General features: G+C 53.4%; 1 protein-coding gene across 1 annotated transcript; it reads right to left on the reverse strand.

Annotated features, from left to right (window-relative positions):
• Window positions 1-220: 220 nt before the first annotated feature.
• GTF3C4 (general transcription factor IIIC subunit 4) lies at window positions 221-16810 on the reverse strand (the record flags this gene model as incomplete). The annotated part of the gene is made up of 5 exons (XM_084237150.1): window positions 221-285; window positions 1891-1979; window positions 4464-4594; window positions 8003-9814; window positions 16472-16810. 5 exons carry the CDS (start codon window positions 16808-16810, stop codon window positions 221-223), a joined length of 2436 nt encoding a protein of 811 aa, XP_084093276.1.
• Between the last annotated feature and the right edge of the window lie 65 nt (window positions 16811-16875).

Consider the following 16875-nt stretch of genomic DNA (forward strand, 5'->3'; position numbering starts at 1 on the left):
CTCCTCTCAAAAATGACTTAAAATCCCTGCCTTCAGCCGTTTCGAAGCTCCCCTTTAGTCCCTGGAGACAGGGCATGACTCCAGAAGTAAGTCCCAGGCCCTGCTGACAGTCTGGAAGAGGCCTGTCCACGTCCACCAGGCTGCTGCGTGGCCCGGCTCTTCAGGCTGGGGGCATGTTCGGTGGCAGAATACCGGCCCTCTCCGCTGCCCCGCTCCGACGTTAGAAAACAGGGGAATCGCAGAAAGGGCAGGGGCTCTGCAGTAACCTCTTGATCCAGTCAGGATCTGCGGAGGAGACAAGCGGCATGAGCGTTAGCTTGGGGAAGGCAGTGCAGGGCTTGAGGGCCGAGCCGTGGGCCTTCTGGCCCCAGCCATGACCCAGGGCAAAGCGCCTCACCCGGACACTCCGAGCAAGCCTGGCCTAATGGAGAGAGAACAACACACAGCTGACCCTGTGGGGCGGGGTGCGGAATGCTGTGTGGTCAAAAATGCACATGTAACTTTGACTCCCCCAAACCTAACCATGAACAGCCTGCCGATAATGTGGCCACCGGCTGGGGGCTGCACCGGGTGCCGAGTGGGGTGTCTGTGTGGGCCTTCTGGTGAGTTCTGACGTTTGCAGCGCGTGAAGGATGCAACAGACTACCAGCGTCGGTGGCACATCTAGCCTTTTCTTCATTCTTGTGATATTTTCAGGCTACCAAGTTCTCGTGCGAGTACTTTCAAGTTTTTGTCCAAAAAATTTCTGGCCTATTCACTGGAAAGATCTGTGTCTGTGTGGAGCCCACAGTTCAGACTGTCCATGGGCCAACTGTACTTTGTCATCAGCGCACATCCTTCCACTGTCAAGGTGAACAGAGACTCTTAGAAGTAAAAGCTGTGGACGCCGGCTCCTTGCAACAGCCCCCCTCGACTCTGGGCGGGAATGGGCTCCCTCTCTCAAGGCTGCGTGAGGCCCAGCCATCACTCGGCAGGTGCGGTGCTTTTTAAATAGGTTTCAAGCTGCTCCCAGCGTCCTGCCTAGACGGCACACCGGCCCAGCCAGCCTCTGGCAGGTCCCCAAACAGCTTCCAAACAGTGCAGTCAGAGGGGCAGCGCAGGGGCCACGGAGACTAGGTGCGGCTTTGGGAGCTGGCGGTGGCACCGGGGCTGGCTCCCACCGCTGGCCCTCTAGGAGGCGGCGCTCTCCAGCGCACAAAGGCAACATGGCACAGGCGCCACCACGAAGCTTGGAGTCGGAAGCTACCACCTCGGTGGCAGTCAGTTTAGACAACCATTTCGAATAAGGACACAGTTTCACCTAGAATGCGTGTTTCAGTTCACTTGGACCACAAATTTCCACTAACACTTGGGCGTGCATCCACACTCCTATGTGCTGGGGTCTGACTACTGAGAGCTCATTTGGTTAGTGTATGATTAACAGATCTCAGCTCGTAAATATGACATTCATGGCTATTTGAATCACTGATTCCTTGCTCATGTCTACGGTCTTATTTCCAACTAGTGATCTCAGAAACATGGGCTCCGCCAGTGTGCTCTCAGGAGAGAGGAAGCAGAGCCACAGACACTGACCCCCTCCACGCCCACCCCAGGAGAAGCGTCTCTGCACGCACTGTCTCTGCTGAGTTTTCACTGGAACGTTTGCCACCTGGGACAAGGGGACACTTTCAGGGGTGGCTAACAGTAACAGAACAGCAAGTGCAGCCCCACCTGCTCTCACACACCACATTCCGGTCATCACTGTGGCTTCCAGTGACATGGCAAAGAGCAGCATGAGCCTGCTTGCAGCCCTGACAGCAGGAAGCCAAGCAGGTGGGGTCAGAGCTGGGCCGGGACCCGCAGGCTAGGTGCGCTGCTGGCCGCTCGGCCGCCCGCTGGGCAAGCACTCACCCTCTGGAGCTGGGTGGCGGGCGATGCTGTCATGGAGCAGACACCGCCTGTATATCAGGCTCTGGCAGGACTGGTAGGTTAAAAAGCACCTGAGGAGAGAGGGCTTACAGTCAGTTCGGCCAGCACTGCGAAGGCAGGGGAATGTTGGGGACTCTGCAGTTAATTAAATACCCCTCATTAAACAAGGGAAAGGACAAAACAGTTCACAGATTCGGGGCAGCAATGTGTCGCTGTGCATATCGAAGCTCGGAGGACCCCCACCCCCATTAAGTAAAGGGGAAGGGGCTGTGTCGGGACACAGAGCGAAGAGACAAAGCCACGAATCCTGCAGGCGCTGCCACTTCCGTCCTGCACGTGCAGCCTGGAGTCTTTGGTCTGTCCCGGACCCAGATGTACTTTGCATTTTGATATGTTAAGAAACCTGGCAACGTATATTAAAGGTATTCTTGTTAGTGGTCTTGGCACTCTCTTTAACCTGACAGTACAGTGGGGAAACCCAAAGGACACAGCAGACAAAACTAGTGGCACAATAAAAGGGGTTTTAACAACATCCGAGTTCAAGGCCACGTGATGACCGTTCAAGGACCAGGCAAGTCTGAGCAGGAATAACCAATGAGGGGCCACAGCTGGGTTCTGCGGGGACAGTTTCCCGAAAGATGCTAATCACTTAAGCCACATAAGCAAGGACCAGAAAAGTAGGGGAGGAGAGGTGGGGATGGTCCAGGGCCCAGACTTGGGCTCACGAAGAAGGGTCACGTCTAGGGGAAAGCAAGCACCCCTGCTCACTGGAGAAACCCGCCAGGTGTTCCGGCACCAACTTCAATCAGCAAAAAACGGAAGTAACTTCTGTGGAAGAACCTGAGACACAGAAATGTGTCGTAAACCCGGACCCAGCCCTGCCACCCACCAAGAACTCAGGAATGACTTCCCTCCCCCGTGGAACTGTCATGACCACCCACGCAGGCTGGCCGTGAGGATGCCCACACTGGACGGGGCACTGCGCAGGCAGCCGGGCACACCACGCCGCGGTCACACTGGTCGTGCGTGGCTGTTACCACTGCAGCTACTCCAACACGGCCTGTTTCCTACTTCCCCCTTAAGAAAAAAGTCTGAAAGGTCAAATTAGGAAAACTATGGAACACAATAAAAAGTCTAAAAAATTCAAACATCCATCAGTGAGGGAGTAAATACTGGAACGTCCACACAATGGAAGTTTCTACAGCCCTTAAGAATGGGACCCATGTGTCGGTGTGGAGAACATCGACGGTATTTTGCTAAGAACCAGCAAGTGCTTAAGGTAGTGTGTGTAGCACAATTCTGTTCTATTAAAAATTAATTTGAAAAACAGTGCTGACCACGTGTCAGGCACTGCACTACAAACAGGAAGAAAACAACAAAATTTCCTGTGCTCATGGAACTTTCCAGTTCAGATGAAAGAAACACAGAAAGTAAAGACTACAGCAATTATTACTGAGGATAAAGCAGAGGGGGAAGAAATGGCGGGGGTCAGCGGGGTGCCCAGGCAGCAGGGCAGGAAGGCCCTAGCGATCAAGGGTGCCCGAGGAGTGGGCAGACACCGTTGGCGGAGCATGGAGGCAGAGAGAAGGACCCCCCAGCACCCTGAAGCCGAGGGAGGGAGGGAGCGGGGGCTGGAGGGCGTACTCCAGGAATGGCTGAGGCCATCTCGCCCGAGGGAAGCGAGCAAGACCTGGACAGGGCCACGGGGTGGGGCTGGGCAGTGTGGTCTCGTCAGTGACTGGAAGACTTCCGTGACTCTCCTCATCAGAAACAGGTGGCCCCAGGGAGTTCTGAGCGGGGGTGAGCTGATGAGTTCTAGCAGGATCTATCACAGCGCTGCTGAGGGAAGACCAGAGGGTCAAGATGGAGGCAGGAAGCAAAGTGGCGCTCAGCAAAGAAGCAACTGCCATACATCTATGTGGGAAAATTCTTGAGCCTTCTGGAAGCAGATGACGGGGTGTCAGACTGGGACTGCAGGCAGTGAGAGGCTGGCTGTGAGCCTGAGATGCCCAGTAACTTCCCAACGCTAGCGAGGTGGCAGGTGTCTGTGGGCTAGGGGAGGAGATGTGGGCTAAAGTTCTGGGGTAAGCCACCAGCGTGGAGATGATGTGCTGTCCCAGAAGAGACACTGGACCATGACAAACGCACGTCGGGCAGCTACTGTGTCCAGGAAGCCAGGTGATGGGAGGAGGGGGTGACCCCATCTCAAAAGCAGCTCAGAGACCCGTCCAAGGTGGACACAAGGCCGCCTCTCAGAGAGGCTGAGGAGAATGAGAACGCCTATCTTTTATTATAAAATTAAAAGCAGGCATAAGCGTTTTTCTATTCTACTCTAACAGGTATTACTTTCCCAATAAGTTTTACAAAAATGAATGCTATCCTGAAGAAAAACTGTTGCCAAAATAAACCGACCTCCCGGGGGCGTGCCTGCATACGGATGACGCAGAAAGCAGCTCCTCCCACTCACCCTGGACTGCACGGGTGCCGGGTCGGCCTGACGGTGGCTCATGCCCACAGCTGGAAGCGGGGCAGAGCCAGGCACGGGCTGTGCTTACCGGAGCCAGATGTGGCCGTTGGAGCAGACTGCCTGCTTGCGGTCTGTGAAGGGCAGGATCTCCTTGCACAGGCTGCAGTGCTCGGGGAACGTCTGCTTGTTCATCTTCTTTGAGATGTGTCCAATCAGCACCTAGCAAGACGGAGCGGTGAGTGCCTGAGCGGCCAGGGTGGCGTCCTGCGGCAGCAGCCCACCCGCACAAGGACAGAGGGCGCACGCAGCGTGCCCGAGACAGGAGACCGGCAGCGCCGCGCGGCCTGGCACGCTGGACAACCTGCGACGCATCTCGCCGGCTGAGAAGCAACCCAGCCAGGCCTGCGGTGCGGGCGAGCTCTGACCACTGCGGGGGCCTGTTCTGAAACCCGCCACCTCGTTACCTGCCTTGTTCTAGCTGCCTCCGAAACAAAGACTTCCGTGTTCTGTGAGAAGACAAAGTTAACTATTTTTTTTTTTCCTAGCTTTTTTTTTTTTTTTAAAGATTTATTTATTTATTTATACAAGCACTGGGTACAGTCAGAAGTGCGGGAGGGTGGGAGAATTCACCAGAGCCAGAGTGGGGAGCAGAACAGGCAGAAGGACCAAAGTACACTGCTGAGGGGAGCAGCGGGCGGCAGGAGAGGTCTGTGCGCCATGTGGGACCCTCCTCCGGTGGCCGGGGAGCAGCCGGGATCGAACCGGCGCTGCAGAGGCTGTGCGCAGCTTTGCAACCCAGCGCTCAACCGCTGCGCCACCGGGGAGGCCCGACAAAGTTAACTATTATTTATAGTTTTGATTTTAAGGAGGAAAGCAAAATTGTATAGGCAAAGCATTACACGAGATACTAACTTTGCAGAGCTGTACAGATGCCTGTTCTGCAAGGAAGATGTGCAAAGTGAAAAGATGATTAGGATCAAAAAAGCAGCAGCTGCCGTTGGGTGGCGCAGAGGCCGAGCTGGGCCGCAGCCCCACACAGAGCGGGAACGGGCGGGCCCGGCCTGTGAGCTCGCTGCCCACATTGCTGTTCTGTTGACAAACCCCTCGCAGGCTCTACCATTGGGAGGTGAGGGCCACACTGACCCTTCAGAACCACCCGGTCCTGCTAGCGGACCTGCCATCCCTGTTAAGACTCGGCGCGCACCTCAGCGCTGGGGGAGCCCTGTGAGCCCACGAACCCGACACTAGCCCGCAGACGTTCTGAGAGTGTCTGTCCAGAGCTCAGAAGTGGATGACAGTCACTTACCCATGCTGCACAGAACATGCAAATCTGAAGCGGATTAATTTTTGATCTTTTTGATCATTAGCCTTAAGAATGTGGACTTAGGGCCTCCCTGGTGGCGCCAAGGGGTTACGAACCTATGAGGCTGTCGCAGCCTCTGCAGCACGAGTTCGATCCCTGGCCAGGGAGCTACCCACATGGCGCAGCAGACCTTCTGTCTCGCCCGCTGCTCCCCTCAGCAGTGTATTTCAGTCAATCTGCCTGTTCTGTTCCCCACTCTGTCTCTGGTGAGTCCTCTCACCCCTAACACCTCTGGCCTGTACCCACATTCTCGTGTGCATAACTAAATCTTAAAAAAAAAAAAGAATGTGGACTTCGGGGTCCTCGCGGCAGGGATAACCACCAGCCCCCGCCTTTTCTAGACAGACCGAATGCCCCGAGAGGGGACAGACACGGCTCAGGATCCTGCTGTCGATGCCCACCCTGTACCTACGGAAGCACTGCCTCTGCTGCCTGGCATGCCCTTCGCTGGGCCACGCTAACCCTGCCTTCGCGGTGGGGCGTCAGCCCGTCCTCTGGGGCGCATACTGGTTCCTGGGGGACAAAAACTTCTTAACGCTTTTTATGGATAAAGTAGAGATTCTTGGAGCACATACGCAGGCGCGCAGTGCATCTGCGGCACCAACATGCCGTGGGCAGTGACAGGGACGATGTCTACGTGGTGGCGGCTGACAATGAGTTTCAACACGCCGCGCTCTCACGGCACGCGGCGCTGAGTAGCACAGAAACAATTTCTGCTCCCCGGGGGAGGCGTGACAGTCTTCATTTCATGCACGCGCTGGGAATTTTTAAGACATGAAATACATTTTTTTTAGGTCAAAACTCAGGTGCGACCGACGGGCTGGGCACGCCCTCCCCTGGTAAGGGGCGCCGGGCGGGAGCGGCACTGGGCCTGGGCTCTTGGCGCGGCCAATCATTCCCGACCAACGCCCACCGCCAATTTTCTAAATATCTCTGTTGACATTTCATCGACTCTTAAAATATCCTTGCTAGTCCTATGAAACAGCAAGAACCAGGAAACTCTCACCAGATCCAGGCCACACTGAACTGGTATTTAAAAGCCGTCGCAGCTGGAAAGTCAGGGGCGTGAACAGAGCATCTCGGCCGCCCTTGAGATGACAGCCGACAGCCTCCGAGCAGCACGAGCACGCGCACGCACACACACGCTCTCTCTCCCCCCGCCCCCCCGACAAGTGGCGCGTGGAAGGTTTGGGCTGGGGACGAAGACATGTAAATTTACCGTCTTCAGTGACTGGGGTGAGACACTCTGGGCAATGAGGACCCGCGTCCGCCCCGGAAGAAGAAGGAGCACAGGCTTCTGTGGTGCCGGGCCGCGCTTCAGGACTCAGCAGCCGTAAGGCCCCAGCTGAAAGGCCCCTGACTGACACGTATGTCTAACACTGAGCTACTCAAAGTGCCAAGGGTTCCTTTCTGCAGGGACTCAGAACAGCAGGGTGCACTGGGAACCTTTAAGTGAGGTACAGGGTGTGCAGTATTTCCCCACATTTGGAACCCTAGTGTTCTGTGAAGCATATTTTGAATAACTCTCATTGTTTCAACATCAAATACAATCGTGCTGCCTAGTTTTGTTTAAAAAAAAAAGTAGGCCTCCCCAGTGGCGCAGCGGTTAAGCGCAGGGCTGCGAAGCTGCCCACAGCCTCTGCAGCACCGGTTAGATCCCCGGCCGATGGCAAGGGTCCCACATGGCGCGCAGACCTCTCCTGCCACCCGCTGCTCCCCTCAGCAGTGTCCTTCATCAGTCTGCCTGTTCTGTTCCCCGCTGTGGCTCTGGTGAATTCTCTCACCCTCCCGCGCTTCTAACTGTTCCCAGTGCTTGTATAAATAAATAAGTAAATCTTAAAAAAAAAAAGATTTAAAAAAAACCCAGTAATTTATATGCGCCTTGACTAAATTGGAAGGTCTCTTCAAGTCCTTTCAAATTGAATCCTCTCCACCCGCCAAAACCCTCTGCCAAGAGCAGGGGCAGGGAGCCAGTTCTGGGCACCCATCTCCCCTGCTGTGGTGACCCCAAGCACTCAGCTCTGCTCCAGGCCCTCCAGGATCCACGAGCCTCACCTTGCAAACTGCACATCAAATGAGGCAGCAGTGAGAGAGGGGCAGAAGTAGGGTGTCCCCAGCACTAACCCGCATTTCCCGTGCACTCCCCGGCACCTCACGCTCCCCAGTTATCTACACAAACAAATCAAAAGCTGCACTCCAGGAATTCAGCTCCGGGCACTCTCTCGCGAGACAGACTTTCAGCGGCAGTGAGCCTGGACACCTACCCGCGCCGTCCTGTCGTCGTACTCCTCGTCAGACATCAGGAAGTTGCAGAGCCCCCGGGTGGGGATGCTGGTGTTCTCCGTGATCCAGGTGTGCAGGTATACCTCCCCCAGCACGCGCTTCATGTGCTCCCTGGTCAGGTGCATCTCCACAGCTTCGATCTTCCCCTGGATTTCCAGGAGCTTCTCTTCCATGGGCTCCCGGCCCGCAGCATCGCCAGACTGGGCGAGGGAGTCGTCAGTGGGGTCGTCCGGGTCCCCGTCTCTGCCTGGCTTACTCCCCTGCTTGGAAGACGCGCCTTCTTCTTGCTGCTCATCCTCGGTGTTGCCCATCCCAGGAGAGTCCACCAGCAAGGTCTTGGAGTCCTCGTGGGCGGGCTTCCATAAGGCTTCGGAAGGCGTTTTCTGCATCGACTGATACAATATCCTCAGAAGGAAAAGTTTGAAACGCCAAAAATAGGTGGTCCCGCTGCTTTCGATCTTTTTTTCCAAAGCTTCTTGTAAAAACTGAGGGATGTGTTTGTCTCTCAGGATCTTCCAGCGCACCAGGTCTATTAAATCTACCTGCTTGAAGAGATTCTGCACCGAAGATTCCAGCAGCTGAGCAGCTGCCTCTTCGAAAGTTTTGAGAGTAACAAACTGGACCTGGTAGTTCTTGTTCACCGGGTGGAGGCCGTTGACCATGCCCTCCGTTGTGATGACGGCCAGGTAGGCCCCGCAGGGGCTCACTGCGATCCCGTGTGTTCTCACTGAGCCGAACACATCCGAGAGTTTGATCAGCTGGTGTTCAAACTTTAGTGCAACATCCGTGAAGATGGGAATCAGCTGCCTGACCTTCCCATCGCTGGAACAGGTGTAGACCGTCCCGTTCTGCTTGTCTGCAGTCATGGAGACGATGGGCAGCGAGTGAAGGCCTGTGACGTGGGAGTTGTGCACGTTCAGGCCAGCTCTGGAGATGAGCAGGAGGCACCAGAACACGTAGGAGCCCCGTGCGGCCACCACCAGGCTGCAGCTGCACTTCTGGTATGGGTGGTAGAGGGGCACGCACTTGATGCTGTGCACTGGCAGCTGGTCCATCTCTTTCCACAGGACAACAGGCTGCCTTAGAGTGAAGTAGCCTTTAACTGCTTTGAGGTTGACGGGAAGAATTTTCACAGGTCCGAAGGCACTCCCCACGATGAGGCCGCTCATCTTCCGATTGTTGTGCTCATATTCCCACCAGAACAAGACACTCGGAGAGCTGATGCCCGACTCGATCGTGTTGCACGAAGAGATGGACTCCTTCCCGACGAAGGGCAGCTGGAACTGCCACACGGCGATGTTCCCGTTCTCAAAGAGGACCGCCAGGAGCACGCTGCCCACGTCCCGGCACTCGTTGTTGTGCTTGACCTGCTGCGTGGTGCAGATGCCCGACCACTCCATCCGCACGGGCGTCTGCATGCTGTGTCTCCTCTGGAACTCGGCAAAATCCGCCAGGTTGCCCTCCGGGGCCTCGCTTCTGGAGAGCCTGTAGCTGGTCTCGAACAGGCGTTCTCCGTAAATCTCCGTCAGGTCGACTAGCTGGACCCACTGCAGTCTGCTCAGGTTCGCCTGGACGGTCAGGCGGTTGTCCATGGTCAGCGCGGCCAGGAGGCACCTGCCGTTAGCGTCACAGCCCATGGGGGACCAGCTAGTGTATTTGAACCCTCTCATGGGCGGCAAGGCCTTCCCCTCCGGGTTGAATGCCCTGTCCAACATGAAAGTCTGACTGACCGTGGGGTCTTTGGAGGTGGCGAATTTCTCCTTACACTCTGCCACTTCCGTCTTTGAGCCAACCTGCAAAGAAGAGAGAAAACTCTCAGATAGATATTCCACTCGGGGAGGAACAGGTTCGGTGCCCTGGAGTGGACGGGACGCTCCTGCCACACAGACGCTGTTTTGTATCAGTTCGGCTCATTTTGCTGAGAAGTGCTTCGATCAGACCAAGCACATATCTAAGGGCTCAATGAGCATCTAACTCAGGAATGGCAACTTTTTTAAGCATCCGAGTGAATGTCCCTATCCACAGCTTGCCTCCCACCCTCTGGACTGGACTCGTGAGAGCTGACAGCACTTGGCTGACCCAGTCACAAAACAACAAAGGTGTTAAAAGAGTCACGAACACATCTGTCTACGCAGGTCTCTGATACAATTAGATAGCTCAACTTTTAGAACTTTTTTTGTGTGCTATAAAAGCCAGCTTTTTTCCAACTGAATTTCATTTGTAAATAATGCTGACGACCAGCTCCGCCCGTTCTGCCCACCCTGCCTCGAGGACAGCGCCCACGCTGATCAACCCTGGTGCTTCCCCAGCCTGGCCTGCACCGTGCACGCCCCTCCTGCCCGAGCCCAGCCCTCTCATGCAGCCCAAGGCCTCCAGTGACCTAACTCCCGGTCACTCCCCTCCGTGTCTGTAACACACACGGGCAGTGCTCCTTACTTAGGGCTAAGCATGGCGCGCTCTTTAAGAAGAGCTTCAAGGGGTGTGAGAGACGGAGGAAGAGATAATGACCAAAGGAAAGTGGCCCAGAGTTGTCATGAAAGAGGCTAAAACCGAACAAGAGCAGGTCAGCTGAAACACTGTGTCCGTCATGTCAGAAGCAGGAAGAGAAAAGGCTCACAGAAAGCAAGCAGAAGCCGTCAGTGCACTTTGGTGTCGGTCTCCCTGTACGCAGAAGCCCAGCTTCAAACTGGAAAGGGCACGGCAAACAGGATGACAAAGGAATCCAAGCCGTGACACGTGGGCACTAATAGTCACTGTAAGTCTAAGTCCCCACGCCCAGAGGAGTTCCTCTCCAAGACACCGCGAGAACCTGGAAGATGCTGCCCTCAGAACCTCTGGCAACATTCCTTGCTAAAGCCTGGACAACAGAGAATGTGTCAGAAAACCAGAGTGCAATAGTTTAGAAGGACCCCAAATCATACACAGGTAACAGAAGCGGCAGACCGTTAAGCCTGACAGGGAAGCACATCTGTCAACGCCACCAGGTGACGGCTGTGTGCACACTGCAGCGATCCAGGGCCGCGAGCGAGGGTAATTGGGGTTACCGAATCACGTTCTTTCTTCCCGCTAAAGCCTAGATGACAGACTAGACATGCAAAGTGAAACTGATCCAACGAATTAATGAATGACTAACTTTACTGAAATTGTTCCCCAGAAAATGCTCCCTTGATTGTCCCTTATGAGAGGAGTTTGGAAATGTCACATATCGTACCTCACCTCCCTGGAACAGGCAGGAATAAATGTCGTGGCCAGGGAGCCACTGCAGCGACTTACTTAACCAGAGTTCTCCAAACTCGTTTTAATGTTTCCTTTCTTTAAATGATAGAACCTTATTTGGGAAGTGTCATCCTTTATCACCCTAGAGAATACCCTGGAAATAATGTCTTGGGCAGTACATCTTGATTTTAGAAAGGCATTTAAGACAGTCTCTTGATACACTTAAGGTCATGCCGGAAATTCCAATAAAATAGAGGCAGAGTGTGCATGCCCGTTAATAAATAACGTTGATCAAAGCCCCGAGCTTTGCATGGAGAGAGAAATGTGACAAACGACACAGTGAAGCACAGCACCGTGATGGGAAACCCGCGCTGACAGACGCCTGGTACACGTCCCCGCTCTAGCAATATCAGCTCTGGGCCTGCGCAAACTGCTTAACCCTCCTGGCCCGAATGTCCTCATTTATAGAAACAAAAACAGGTCAACAGTTAGGAAGGTTAAATAACAGGTAAAGCATATACTAGTGAGTGCTCCATAAATGTTAGCTATGATGATTTTTATTAATACTCTCTGAAGGGCTAAGTAAATGTCAATGAGACCTTTAAGAAGATGTAAACTACAGGGGCGATACAAAGTCCATCAAATCTCCTCAAACTGTAAACTGAGCAATGATCCACAGAATAGGTAAACTTGCTACAATGAAACACTACTACTGAGTTGGAAGTAGACTTACAGACCCCATAACCCAAACCAGCAGCACAGGGTGAGATAAAGGAGGATCCGCCAGCTGGTCCCACCGGAGTCGGGATGCGGGATGCGGGATGCGTAGCTGGACGGAGCAGTGTGGGTCCTGACCAGTAGGGAAAGTCCTTATAGTTTTAGGATTAATGCAAAAGGCATATATTAGTTTGAGTTAGCCTGCTGCACCTCCCCCAACTCTGAGAGAGTACTCAGAGGCGCAAGGAGCACACCACTGAGGAGTGCAGCACCCAGAGGTCATCCCAGCCAATCATCTCACCGCACGCTACCCCCCCACGCAGCTGGCCACCCTCACCCTAGGAACTAGCATCCAGCAAATAATGTATTTGGAGCTATTAGATAGTATGTTTCTTGAGGGCAGGATGATGATTCCCAAGACAGATAATAACTATTTAACTTCACGTAGTAAATGGAGTTAATAATACGTTCCAATGCTACTAATCACTGATACACAATACAATTAGTTATACATTAACAGAATCTGGAACTAAACACATCTAGATGATTTACTAAATCAGTTCAATGAGAAGAAAATTTGCAACTATTTTTTTAACTGCGACTTATTCTTAAACCACTATTTTACTGCTTTGCAAATTTAGATCTTTCACCTTTATGCCCCTTTATGCCACATGACCTCAGAGTCCAAACAGTAACTTGCAAAGAGCTGATAATTAGCATTACTATATAACTGCAGGTTTTCCTAGAAGATTATAATCTATGTAACAGAATGAGGAAGCAAAGCCTGAAGGGGGCTCAGCATCCTGCCCTCTAGAAGTGTCTCTGCCCATATCGTGACCGAGGGCCCAGAACCTGCATCTTTGGGTGGCGCAAAGGCAAGCTGGACAGCACCAAGTAGATTTAAATCCCCAGGGAGGGGCCACAGTCGAGCCATCAAAATACTGATTTAGACTTCTTTACCACCCCCCACCCCCACCCCCAGGGTACCAGCATTAACCCACAGAGGCCTCTTTGAGAACTGCAGGGACAAGCCGGCATTCATCCACCAGCAGCCCGGTCTACCAAGTCTGCTGACTGACTACGGTCTGCGTGATGTGCATACTAAGGAGCGGGACAGAGGGGCAGAGGCCACTGCTTACTACCAGTCGGGCTACCTATCAACAATGAGAGGGACAGACAAATCTCCCCTGGTATCTGAAAGCAGAGTTCCTATGAAACTTTTCACAAGCAAAAATAGCATACAGCAAAGAAGGAACTGCTGTTCATTTATGTGGGAAAAGTTTTGAGCATTCCTACCCCTGCAAACCTGCCGAATCACATCAAACTACACACAAAAGCTAAAGTAACAATAGCACAGAGTAAAAGCAGGAGCGCTGGCATAAGGACAAGCCTGTACAAAGTAATTCCCAAGAAAGCCTGGCAGCGCATCCTCACTTGCCGAGGTGTGCACTGCTGCCGCCACTAGCATTTTCTAGAATGGCTGCGGCAAAACAAAAGCTAAAAGCTATTTCCACTTTTTGCCTTTTGTTGTAAAAGTGAAGATTCTGTTCATATTTCTATCAGCAAAAATGAGTACACTAATGTAGGTCACTCGTAAAAGTGAAGTATCATTATGGCATCTTTCGAAAAGCAGGGGCTACCTGTTTAAAGATTTCCTATCACTTGATGGCAGCTGTGGAACTGATGGAGTCAAGCTGCTCTCAGAATACTCTGGAGCTCTTCTCATCTACAGGGATGCATCAATCCAGACTCTTATTCCTTTATACCTGTGTGGCTGTGTCTTTTACCTCGAGCATTCACGGTGTGGCAGGAACTGTGACCTGGATGTCATCAGTTGAGTGTGTATCCACAGACATGCATTCTATCTTCAAAAAAGTTCTAAACAAGGTAGGTGTTATTCCCCTTCAAGGGACTGGTCTATTCTTGCTCTTGCTCTGACATTCAGTCTCTCCATCTCCATTTTGCACTGAGCCTGACAATGTGCCCTTAGTCTGCTCAGGCCCATACGCCCGAACCGTGTCAGGTCAGTCCATACTTATGAAATCGTAGCCGCTCCTTAGGGCTTCCTAGGCCTAGGCCAAAGTCACCAAATAGGCCTACCTTCCTTTCCTGATTCTCAAGAAGGGCGACTTGGGCACATCTGTTGATCCATCGTTACCTACACACACCATCATGTTCCTGACTTAAATATGGATCCCACCCGGATGACCCTTTCCCCCTACAGCCTAAACACTGCCACTTTTTACAGAATACTGTAGACTCACCACCAGACACCTTCCCTGATAAAAGCCCTCCCCTCACTGCTCCTTCAAGTTCTTCTGCTGAAGCACTGTTGGCCACGGTGCCACACACTCGTTACAGAGCAATCCCGATATAATGCGGGCTGCCCGACTGTGGGTCCTCACCCGCCAGCTTAAAGGGGACTTAATGCTAAACTGCAGACACACACAAAAGGTGGATAAAAGGTTTATTTACAAGGGAAGGGGAACTGGGGAAATGAATAACTCAGGGAGAAAAAGAGGGAGATAAGTTCGTAAATGCGTCCTACCTGTTCTGCGGACCTGGAATCCCAATGACCCGCCGAGCTGGTGAAAAACCGAGCACGCCATGTGGCCAAGGTGACGACCCCAGGCCACTTGGCTGGTTAAATACTCAGAGAACATCATTGCTTACCTCTGCCCTCAGGTCCTCGCAACCTACCCTTTGTGGATCGTGGGATGTGTAGTTCCCAGTGTCTTGATGGAGTGGGGGTGCAGCCCACAAAGCCTGCATGGAGTTTGCTCAGGACACCCTTTCCCCCTAACACTTGGACTTCACTCTATGTGCGCATGAACACTCCAGAAACAGCAAGTTCCTTTTCAGCAGAGGATACACCTTTTAAAACTCCCATTTTTCTTGAGTGTTTTTTAATTTCATAGCATCACCTACATCTGTCCCCCTGACTTGTTTATACTTGAAGCGATTTGTTCATATCTTCTCCAGGATCTTGGAGGCCTTAGCCATACAAGTTCACCAATGATCTAATTCAACAGTTGTCTGTATAAAACCGGAATTAAGTATGCCATAAAGTGGCTGGGCTCCCTGCCCCCTATCTACTTTGTGCAGAGTTACAGTTAACAGTTAAAGAAAACACTTACTTTGGGCCTCCCTGGTGGTGCAAGGGGTTAAGCACCGCACTATGAGGCAATCTGCAGCCTCTGCAACACTAGTTTGATCCCTGGCCAGCCAGGGAGCAACCCACATGGCACAGCAGACCTCTCCTCTCTCACCCGCTGCTCCCCTCAGCATGTACTTCGGTCAATCTGCCTGTTCTGTTCCCCACTCTGTCTCTGGTGGATCCTCTCATACCCCCCCAACTCTGGCTTGTACCCCAGCTCTTGAATGCATAAATAAATAAATCTTAAAAAAAAAAAACCCACAACACTTTAACATGGATACTTCCCTACTTTAACACAGATACTTCTCTGTATACAGATACATATCTTTTCAGTGTGTCTCACCGCATGATGTTTACATTGTTATTTGTCCACTGTAAGTTCTGTGAGGGTGGGGACTTTGTTTCAACACAGCTTTATTTCCAAAACCTACAGCAGCCCCTTGCACACAGACTACACTTTGATAGACCACATAAGTGCACACAGATCCACAAAGGAGATAGAGAAAACTTTTCTACTTCTAAGCCACTAAAATGAAATACCTGACTCACTGCTGCTTTTCAGTGATTTTGAAAATGGTGATTATTAAAACAGTAAAATCGTCAGAGCCCTAAAGTTCGGACCGCAAACAGTTTACATGAAGCTGAAAGCACTCAATGTACAGCGACTTGGACTTGACCTTTAAGAACTGCATTTATTTCCAAACTCCACTCCTCTCTTCCATCCCAATTCCTTGCCATTAAGGAAAAACTGGAAAGCAAACGCTGAGGTCCGGTAGCTTCCCCTCTGCCCACGGTGCGAAGCAAGAACCATTTATAATACAGTCGCTGAAACTGTTAAGACAATGGGAGGATCACTTTTTCTTCTCCAGCGTGAAAGAGGCATAAGAGGAGGGCACAGCAACGTAAACAAAGCCAGCCAAGGGCCTCGGGGAGTCAGCCCCAGACAATGGGAGCAGCGGTACAGGCAGGTCTGGGGTTGGGTCAAGAAGGGGTGGAGTCTCGGAAGGCGAGACCAAGAGTGATCTGCACCGGTAACAGGCCAGACGCACCCGCCAGAGGAGGACCAGGGTCCTTATGAACCTCCCAAGACACAGATTGTGTGTGTGCGCGCGCGCGCGTGTGTGTGTGGTGTCCCCTCTCGCGAGGGGGGTGTGGGGGATCCGGGAGACTGGACCCAAACAGCTGCGAGGCTTTTTGTTTGCATTCCAGCCGCGGCGACTTTCCTTTCCCAGCTCCTGGCGCGGGGTGCGAGGCGGGGATCCCGGGACGAGACGCGGGGCTGGGATTCCCCGGGGGCCGGGGCCGCCGCCGCGGCGCGAGCCGAGCGCAGACCCCGAGGAGGGGCGCGGGGCCGACTTACTTTGAGGAGGCAGCTGTTGAGGGGGGCGGGCACCGAGGTGCGGTGGATGACCAGGTCCTGGCCGGGGTTGTGCACATCGCAGATGAGCTCCAGCACCGCGACGCTGCGGGCCGTGGACACGGACACGCGGTGGTCCTCGGACCAGGCGAGCGGCTCCAGGCCGCTCACGGGGTGCTGCAGCTTCACGGCCGGCTCCCGCCGAGTCACCAGCAGGCGGAACGCGGCGCTGGGCCCGGGGGCCGCGTCCGCCTCTTTCCCGCCCGCCTCGCCGCCCCCCTCCTCGGGCGGCGCGGGCCTGTCGCCCGCGGGGCCCCCCCAGGCCTTGTCGGCCGCGCTCATCTCCCCTCAGAGGCGGAGGTCGGACCCCCGGGCGCGCCAAGCCCGCGTCGCGGTGCCGCCGCCGC

This window comes from Talpa europaea, assembly GCF_964194135.1.
Source record: "Talpa europaea genome assembly, chromosome: 7".
Lineage (NCBI taxonomy): Eukaryota > Metazoa > Chordata > Mammalia > Eulipotyphla > Talpidae > Talpa > Talpa europaea.